Source organism: Cyprinodon variegatus, unplaced genomic scaffold (assembly GCF_000732505.1).
Source record: "Cyprinodon variegatus isolate N-32 unplaced genomic scaffold, C_variegatus-1.0 Scaffold256, whole genome shotgun sequence".
Taxonomy (NCBI): Eukaryota; Metazoa; Chordata; class Actinopteri; order Cyprinodontiformes; family Cyprinodontidae; genus Cyprinodon; species Cyprinodon variegatus.
Genome location: NW_015150709.1, coordinates 643,004 through 652,885, shown reverse-complemented (window position 1 = coordinate 652,885; position 9,882 = coordinate 643,004). Strand labels below are relative to the sequence as shown.

The window sequence follows — 9,882 nt, the reverse complement described above, 5'->3', positions numbered from 1 at the left end:
ACTGAATGAGTCATGTGACTCAGAGCGCAGCTTTAATTACAGTCTAAGCTAACTTAAACAGTGGAGCTAACGAAGCAAATGTTGGTGACAGATTTTAAGTATTATATTGGAATGTTAAAACATTGTGACCCTTACATGATCAGACATATTTTAGGTTCTCTGATGTAGGATTTAATCTAGAGGGGTGAAAGTTTCCTTGTCTTTATAAGTAGCTCCCTGACTTTTCAGTCAGCTGTTCTAAAGTCATCCTCTGTCAGATTCTGAAACCCAGAGGGAGGCTAGGTAATTTTGCGATAGTCGCTATAAGGGGTGCTACACCTATAACTTCCAGGTGTAGCGCCCCTAGTGGCTAGAATTTTCATATTGATGCTTTGACATATCAGATATTCTAATATTATAAATTAATCTGCACATTTTAAGGGCATTTGTTCATACTTGGGATATTTATCTATTTCTACCTTCTATTTTTAAATCTGTCAGTTTCGGTACTCTATAGTTTTAGGAATGTGTTTAGTTCTGAGTCTAACTGTAGCAGTTCAGTTCAAACTAATGAGGAAAACTACCTACCTGAATGCATTTCCCCAAGTGTGAGACATGGTGGTGGCGGCATTGTGCTGTGGGCATAGTTTTCTTAAGCTTACAGTTTTATTTTCTCAAGAACACTTGTTAGAATCTGCAGAAGACCTTAGACTGGGTTGGAGGTTCACTTTCCAGTAGGACACACAGATAGAGATGCTATGAATGGTTTAGATGACAGAATATTTATGAGACAGAACGGCCTAGTCAAAGTAAAGGGTGAAAACCTGCTAAAAATCTGTGGTAGGATTTAAAGATGGCTGTCTACAGATCCTCTTCATCCAATTTAGCTGAGCTTGAGATGTTTTAGGTTTTTAATTGCGAAATATTTAGAAAACTGAGAATCATTTTCCTTCCAGTACTCCAGATGTGTTAACATATTACAGGATTATTAATGAGACAGAGAGGGAAAAGATTCAGCAGGTTGAGGGCATTTTAACAAACAGCTGGGTAACGGACTGATTTTAGCTCTTTTACAGATTATTTCTCTGTTTTTATCTCTTTTAGCCACTCTGATGGAGCGTGGACGTCACGCCGCCTATTTCCTCCTGATGGGCCCAGAGAAGGAAGGAACCCAAGGAACCGTGGTCCTTTTCAAGCAGAAGCTGAAGGAGGACGTTCACTCATGCAGAGTGCTCCGTACGAAACCCAGCGGAGAGCCGCATAGCGACGACGACATCAAAGAAGTCTTTAACCGACTCCGCTTCAGCAGCGACTGGTGAAAAGGAACCCTGCTGTGTGTGGCTTTGTTTTTATGTCTCTAAAATAAAAGCATTTACTCTAGTTTTTAGCTACTGAAAGCCAAAGAAAATCATTTTCTGAAGACACTGTTAATTTTACTTTAACTTAAATGTTCTTCCTGAAGTGGACAGAACATTCAGGCTTAGATGTCCATTCATGATCCAATCAAAAACTTTAAAAAGCTGCTGCTCTGCACAGATTGCCCTAAACCTGCTAAAAAAAAAACACGTCTGCCTCCTCTGTGGTTAGTTAGTGAAACCAGGCATCCTCAAAGAGGCTGAAAGCCTGGAGCTTCATTTAGATCTGTTAAAGTAACACTTATTTTTATCACATTAGTTGTTTTTTCTCTGATCACAGCAGCCTTAAATGAGTCATTAAAGGCTAAAACACTAATTCATCTGTTACGGATAAACGGTAAAGGAACTGACCACAGTTGGGGAGCGGAAGTGTTTTTGATGCTGCTGCAAAATGATACTTAAAATCCAAAAAAACCACTAAGAAACCATATTTATGTGAAAGTGTCAAAAACTTGTCATTAATGTTGGTTATTTGCTGAATCCAAGATGCTGGAACTTTTTAGATTTTTTGTTTTTGTTTTTTTGACCTAGTTCTGGTATTAAAGTGATGCTTAATTAAGATCTCGGCTCACATCCGATCTTAGACGAAGCCAAGCCTTTAAAATCTGGGAAGCTGAGCTCCAGTATTTTTCTATTACATATTTAAATACACATTAAACTGTAATTTACTTTTTCTGCTGTAAGGTTTCAGTCAGGTTTCTCCTCCCAGGGAATAAAATGAATGCGTACGTAGACAGAAAAGGTGTGGCTGTAAATGTATATATTTTTCTTTAATATATTGAGCTTTCTGAGCCGACCTAATTGAGGCGACTTTTTGTATTTGATGAAATGTTTGGATTTGAGAAATAACTTTTTTTTTTTTTTGTTTGTTTTTTTGTTTGGAATAAAGAATTTAGTTTAAGATATGAAATTATTGTGTTTTTGGTTTTGTTATTTCTAATAGTTATTAAAGATCTGATGCTAATTGGGTGTTATTAAGTAGTTATCTGCTATTGAAACATAATTTGAGATTAAAATGTAAGATTTTTATTTAATTTTTTCCACATACAACAGGATTTATTTTTCTTGCAAAAAAGAAACAAAATCTAGCAAGATTCTTTCTGACTATAGAAAAGCATTTTTCTCTCTTTTTGGAAGCAATTTTCTTCCGTCCTAAAGAAACAAAACAAAAAAACAGGTTGGAATAATGCTAATTTTCTTCTTCCTTTGAATATGTTTTTATTTCAACCAGAGTGCTGAAGTAAAACCACATTAAACTTAATTTAGTTAAAATTTTTACCATATGTTTTTTTTTCCTGGAAATGAGGTCACATTCAGAACATTTTACAACCAAACTTTCGCAGTTTATACTTATTGTGTATTGCATTAGTTATTGGATCTGTATGGGGAAGCAACTCTAAGACACTATAGAAATTGTATATTTTTATATATATAAAAAATAAAACACGAATTACACTTTTTACAGGAGTTAATCAGAATCAGAAATACTTTAATAATCCCAGAGGGAAATTACTTTTGTTACACACTCCAGTTACAGTTTTACATGATATATACACACATCCAACTATACAATATAATAAAGATAAAAATAAGAATAAAAATAGATTAAATATATACACGTATAGCTCTTCTGTATATATATCTGTACATATATATATGCATATGTAAAAACTAAATCCAAATAAAGTGAAAAGTCCAAGTAAAGTGATAAATCCAAGTAAAGTGATACGTGGCATGCATAAATGTCAATCACTTGAGGGAGGCGTTATAGAGATTGATGACCACAGGTAGAAATGATTTCCTGTGGCGCTCTGTGGTGCATCTGGGTAGGAGGAGTCTTGCTGAAGGAGCTCGTCTGCTGGACCAGTGTGTTGTGGAGAGGATGTGAGTCATTGTCTAAGATGGACTGAAGCCTGGACAGCATCCTTCTCTCTGCCACGTTGGTATGGGTGTCCAGCTGCTCCCCCACAACATCACCGGCCCTCTTGATCAGTTTGTTCAGTCTGTTGTCAGTGACCCTCAGCCCCCTGCCCCTGCATGTGACAGCGGAGAAGAGCGTGCTAGCAACAACAGACTCATAAAACATCCTCAGCATCGCCCCACAGATGTTAAAGGACTTCAGCCTCCTCAGGAAGAATAGTCGGCTTTGGCCCTTTTTGTAGACCGGCTCAGTGTTTCTAGTCCAGTCCAACTTATTGTTAAAGTACACTCCCAGGTACTTATACTCCTCCACAGTGTCAACAGGAACCCCCTGGATGGAAACAGGGGTCACAGGTGTTTTGGTCCTTCTCAGATCCACCATTTCAAGAGAATCCCATACTGGTCCCTCCTACTGGAGCAGCTACAGGCTCTGCTCCAAAATGTCTGGTTTTGTGATGATGCAGGACCACAGAATTTTCCAATTTTCTGTTGTTTTTATGTATTTGTTCCTCTTGAAAAGGTTGATATTCAGTAATGCAAGTAAAAAGTGGAAATGGGATTTATTTCTGTTGAGGCCCATTCAATCAAAGGAAACTCTACTGATGGGACAGACTTTGACTCCCTCTATAGAGGTTAAGCCAGGAAAGGTCATTCTCATAGAAGCTGGCTTTTTCCAGACTTTTGCTTCCAGGCATATTATTGAAAAGTTGAGTGGAAGGAAAAACTGTGTTAGAGTTCTGAATTACTAACAGAAATAGCTTTATTGTTTTTGCTGATTGTTTTCTTCTTTAGTCTATTTTCTTTGTAATTATACATTCTGTTTGTGTTTTAATCTTTGCATGTTAAACACTTTGACTAAAAGGGTTTAAATGTCAATTATTACTGTTTAGAAAGAGGACCAGATTTTTCCAAAAAAGTAAAAAAAAAACAACAATCCACTGGACTTTGTTTCTAAGTTTGGAGACGTTACGCTTCACATCCAGGAAGCTTTTTTTCATTCAACATGTCAAAAATAGAGTTGAGTTTGAATGGGAAAAAGCTTCCTGGATGAAAAGAAAAATGTCTTCAAACCTGGAAACAAAATTAAGTTGATTGTTTTTAAACTTTTTTGGGATTACTATGACCTGGATGACTGAGAATCTTCATTGACCAGATTTTTCTTTCACTGGTTTAAGTGGATTTTTTTTCCTACCCTTTTGTTTATGCTAGAGCAGAAAACAGCTGCATTATTTGTATTTTCTTCTAGGCACAGCTGTCTGGTTATGAACGTTATGGGAAAGGCGGAGTGCTTTTTTCGGGAAATTCCCATACAAATTATCCCACCAAAGTGCAGTAATTGCAGAGAGAGAATTTCCACAGGGAGCACTAGATAAGACAAAAAGAGGCTGAAGGAATGCCCTGTTTGTTTTTGTATTATAATTAGTTGCTCAATAATTCAGACACAACGTTTTAGATGACTCTAGACTGACCCATCAGTACTATTATTTTTAAGGGATGCAAAGGGGTCCTTAAAAATGCCAGAAGCTAAATATCAAGCAATCATATGTAATACTGATTCCTACCAGGTGGAAAAAAGGATAAGAACAGACTTTAACTTCATCTTTCCTATCTTTTTTGCTGCATAGATACAGAAAACCTAGATATCTGGGTATATTTGATGCCATCTTGCCTCCTGATTTGACTTCCAATCCTTAGGTTGGTGGTTCAATACCTCACCTCAGACTTTGGACATTTTAGACAAAAAAGCTCAAGCAGACAGTGAAAGAGCATTGTGCAAATTGGGTAATGATGAGCAAAATGAAAGGTGTTAGTCATTTTTATTCAAAAATATTACTTTTCCACAGTTTTTTGGTTTTAATCTGGTTGGAAGTTATGTGTTCAACCAATCAATCTAACTTAGCAGCGTTTTTACCCAATCTAAATTTGTAAAATTAGCCAAAATACTTGTTAAGTTTTTTCCCAACTTTCAAAAGTCTGAGGTGAGATATTGAACCACTAACCTAAGGATTGGAAGTCAAATCAGGAGGCAAGATTGCATCAAATATACCCAAATATCTAGGTATTTTAATTTTTATTGTTTGCATTTTTTTTTTCTTGTTTTTTTTTCTTCTCCATTTAAGTTTCTTTGAAATTGTTAATGATTGGTGTGTGTAATAAAACATTGTATAAGTTTTGTTGTATGTAAAACGTGTTGGAGGAGAAAAATAATTTAAGCTACTAACTGTAGTTCTGCACTCCACCAGTAGGTGGTGATATGTTCACATGAAGCCTCATGAACTGCCGGGATCGTTGAAGCAATTTGGCCAAACGGTTCATGAGGCTCCATCTCAACATCAGTATTTTTTATTTTTTTCTCTCTGTATTGTAAACTACGGAAGAGGATTAAGGCCACTGAAAAAATAAAAAAAAGTTAACTGATTTTTAAATATTATTTCAGTTTAATATGGGGAAAAAATCTGAATTCTGACTTTAATCTCAGAATTCTGATTGCTAACAAACATGTTAGCATCAAGCCATAGCTATGTCTGTTTTAGAGACTAGCCCTCTTGTTTTAATCACCTTCTGCTCTTCCATTAATGAAATAGCATCACCGGGGACGCCTCAGGCATCTAAAAAGTTGCCTAATTTCGTCATTTTCCACCACCGTGTTACTGGCCCCTTCCAAACAACTCACTTCTTTGTCAGTGAAGCTGAGTGCTCCCACATCTCTTCCTTCAGGGTGCCCATCTACATTAAGATCAAAATTCTGAATTAAAGTCAGAATTCTGAATTAAAGTTGGAATTCTGAGAAAAAAAAGTCAGAATTCTGACTTTAATTTCAGAATTAAGACATGACAGATTTCTGACTTTTTTCTCAGAATTCTGACTTTTTTCCCATATTAAACTGAAATAAAATTTAAAAATCAGTTAACTTTTTTTTTCCAGTGGCGCTAATGCTCTTCCGTAGTAAACATATTATCTTTAATAATTTATTTTATTCTTTTTTTACATGATTTGGACAACTATATATAGAAATCTATCTGAAGAAATAGCGCATGCGCGGCATCTGTAAGGAAAGGGGTGTGTCACCTTCACGCGCATCGAACGGACACGCGCACAGACGAGCAGAAACGACTCGCTTCGTCACTGTAGTAAAAAAAAAAAATGTTCAAGGCAGACATGACAAGTTGAGCGTCAGAGGTTCACTGATTCTCTCAAGTCTTCTTTTACACCTCAAGTTAAAAAAAACACCTCATATAGAGTAAGATGTGTTTACCTGAAACAGAAACTCACCAACATAAGAGTATATATTCCTGTTAATAATTGGCAATGTGTGAACAGTACTACAGTACGGATGTAACAAGCTTAATTTATCCCCAATAAACATCAAACAGGAACGTCACACCACCCCTGGGGGAGTTTTAAGCCTCCCAGGATCCCCTCAGACCTGTGCAGGAAGTCTAAACTTCAGTCTGACAGAAGCAGTCATCTCAATGTGACCTGCACTGTCCGCCATATCCTCATAAAAGGACTGCACGGATACATTTCTCCGAACCGGAGCGCACGCGCCAGGCACAGAGGGAAGCACGCGCCCCCAAACCGTCCGCTCGTCAAGTCACCGCTGAGCTCGAGCCGCATTTAAAAAAGGTAACCTTCACCTTCATGGCGTCTGTAGGCGTTTGACCGTGTGTTTAGAGAGGTTATGTGGAGCGTTTCACACAGCAGAGCCATAGCTGCCGGTGCTGGACGCGGTTTGGTGTTTTCTGTCTGAAAAAGGAGGTTTTAATGAAAGCTAAGCTCCGTAACACACGAGCCAAACCAGTCTATGCGGAAAAGAGGAGGCGGAATGCCTCTGCTCGCCCTAAAGGAACAGGCCAACCACGTTGTTAAAGTCATTTTTAACATTTTAGGAGGAATTATATGATTTTAGTTAATTAGTAACCAGATTGGGTTCGGATTTAAGTTTTCTTTTTGCTCCGTGAAGGAGATCGTAGAGGGCAGCGCTACGCTTCTGTGTACAGCTCCAGGTGCCGCATGGAAATTGATCCCCTCTGTTCTGTCAGAACCGGTTCGGAACCAGAACATTATCGGCCCGGTTTGTTGCCTTCAAATACAGCCTTTAGTCTCACCCGGCACCGCTGCCTACGTCACTGCCGGTGGTTGGGTAAAGGTAAGTCAGTCAGTGGTCACTGATTCCAGCTGTTATTTTTTTCTTTAATGACAGATTGTAAATATGGCTGAGGACATAAAGGCCAAACTGGAGCAGTACCGAACCGCTCCCTTTGATGCCCGATTCCCGAACACCAATCAGACCAGGAACTGCTGGTCCAACTATCTGGGTAAGGATTTAGCTCAAGGTCAAAGCACAATACTACTGTTGAGCTTGTTTACTGGCTAATTGCTCTATTTTCTATAGACTGAAAAACATTTAGACCAGCATGAAATTTAGTGTAACCTCTGAATGTTTTATTAAAATGGTTAAATCATTTATATTTTCTTATTTCTCTGATTTCAGACTATCACCGCTGTCAGAAAGCCCTGGATGCTAAAGGAGTAGACACAGCCCCCTGTGACTGGTACAAGAGGGTCTACAAATCCCTTTGCCCTATGGGTTGGGTAAATATTAGTTTTACTTTTTCTCTTATTCTATTTAAAAATAAACTTAGAAAAAGTTTCATACTCTTAACCACAACTATCCAATGGTTTAACTATCGGTAGGCAGAGACTGCAGTTGCTTAGGGGCCCTGTCGCTGACACCTGGTTGGCCCCCTACGTAATTGTGAACTAGGATGTCTCTTTTCAGATGTAATTGTTCAAAAAATTCCTCATAAACCCACCTGATACTAGGTTGACTGACCGGACCGTATTTATACGCCAACACATCCCAGATTTCAACCTGATGTTGAGCCATTTAAACACAACACCAATAGCAAAGCAGATAGTTGTACTTTTAATTACTATGTTAATAACTGTATAGTTCATTAGAAGGTTGGTTAAAAAAAAATACACTCGTTTAATATGTTTCAAACCTCAAAGATCTTTAAAGAACGATTTATTTGAGTATTTTATTTTTTTTAAATACGACTTGGAATTATGGGCAATCCAGATTAAAACCATAACCGTTTTGTATAATGTGTTAGCAATAATGGATACCAAAAAGAGGTACTTAAGCAGATTCCAGAAAAGAAAACACAAGGAACGGAAAAAACTTCCCAAAATTAACACGTTCTTTCAAAGAACCGAAGAGGGAGCAGTGGACGTTGCTGCTATAGTGAGTGAAGATTGTGACCAGGAGATGAATAGAGAGAGTGTGGGCGAGGAGGGGGGCTGTGAAACTCAAGGTAGCCCGTTAAGGTGAAGAATGATGAAGTGTGTATGTATGGGGCACATTTCGGGTCGATTGTCTGCGGCGGCGGGGTCGATGGGGTGTTGTACTTCATATGGGGCCCACCCAGATAATTTTGCATACGGGCCTATTGTTTTGTCGTTACTCCATTGCAACTATCCATCTCTGTTAAGGTCTTGCAACTTTTAAATTTCTGTCAAGCCTGATTGCCATAATTATGGTCAGTATTTTTGATGTGGTGCACTAGAGCACCTAAGTATTGGTGTCCAGCAGGTTTTGGTTGCATCTTTGTTCTAAAACTGCTGTTTTGAGTGGCTAAATTTGTTTCTCAGCATGTCATCCAGCTCTACAGCAGCCTAATGTTGAACTATACATTTTATACACATGCAAGTCAGGCCAATATGCAAAAGATTGGGGATACCTCTGACCAAGTGTTCCAATACAATTTATATGGCTAGTTAAAGTATCCAACTAAGCTATCAGTGAATAAGCAGCCTCGATTATCTGTAATTGTTTTACTTGATATGTTTTTATGCAGCTGTCATTTAATTTAATGTATCTGTTTAATATGTAAATTTGCTGCCTTTTGGCCAGGACTCCCTTGAAAAAGATGTTTTTAATTTCAATGGGATTTTTTTTCCTGGTTAAATAAAAAAAAAAAAAAGTATTTCAAAAGTTAGTTTTAAATCCTGTAAACTTTCTACCATTGCTTCCCCATGGCCTTCAGCTCTGAGTTGCCCAAGAAAGTCACCTTTGCTGTGCACTGCTGGTTGGTTGCATAAATGCCACAATAAAACATTATTAGGTTGAAGTAGGAAATCTCTTATCTCTGGTTTAATCTGGTGGATCCAGTAAATATTGATTTGAAAACTGTACTATAAGATGCTTTTACACTAATTGCAGGCAAATATGTGATTTCTAATTATTTTTCTTCATTATTTCAGGTTGAGAAATGGGATGGGCAGAGAGACGATGGGACCTTTCCAGGAAAAATCTGAGGCTCCAAACGTTTTTTGCCTGTAAAGGTTCAATGTTTTCAGCTAAATGTTTGTAAAAGTGATGCCCTGATGTCGCTTTTTCACTAATAACGCTCTGTCCAGGGGGAAAATGAAACTGAATGGCCATTCCTTACAAAATACAAATAAATGTACTGCAACGTCTGCATTAAATTTTCTCAGGAGACGATTGAGTTCTTCTCCTCCTTCCTTAACTGGAGCTACATTCACTTCACACAGCATGCCT

General features: G+C 37.9%; 2 protein-coding genes across 2 annotated transcripts in view; both read left to right on the top strand.

The window, feature by feature from the left end:
• The window catches only part of fam234a (family with sequence similarity 234 member A), a 12,632-nt gene extending 10,372 nt beyond the window's left edge, over positions 1–2,260 (top strand). Inside the window, exon 12 of the mRNA XM_015382354.1 lies at positions 1,084–2,260. Coding sequence (XP_015237840.1) covers positions 1,084–1,298 — 215 coding nt within the window. The 3' untranslated portion in view covers positions 1,299–2,260. The remainder of the gene's footprint in view (positions 1–1,083) is intronic.
• Positions 2,261–6,719: 4,459 nt separating this feature from the next.
• Positions 6,720–9,825, top strand: LOC107089551 (cytochrome c oxidase subunit 6B1-like). The gene is made up of 4 exons (XM_015382416.1): positions 6,720–6,941; positions 7,519–7,633; positions 7,810–7,910; positions 9,585–9,825. Exons 2-4 carry the CDS (start codon positions 7,528–7,530, stop codon positions 9,636–9,638), a joined length of 261 nt encoding a protein of 86 aa, XP_015237902.1. The 5' UTR covers positions 6,720–6,941; positions 7,519–7,527; the 3' UTR covers positions 9,639–9,825.
• The last annotated feature ends 57 nt before the right edge of the window (positions 9,826–9,882 follow it).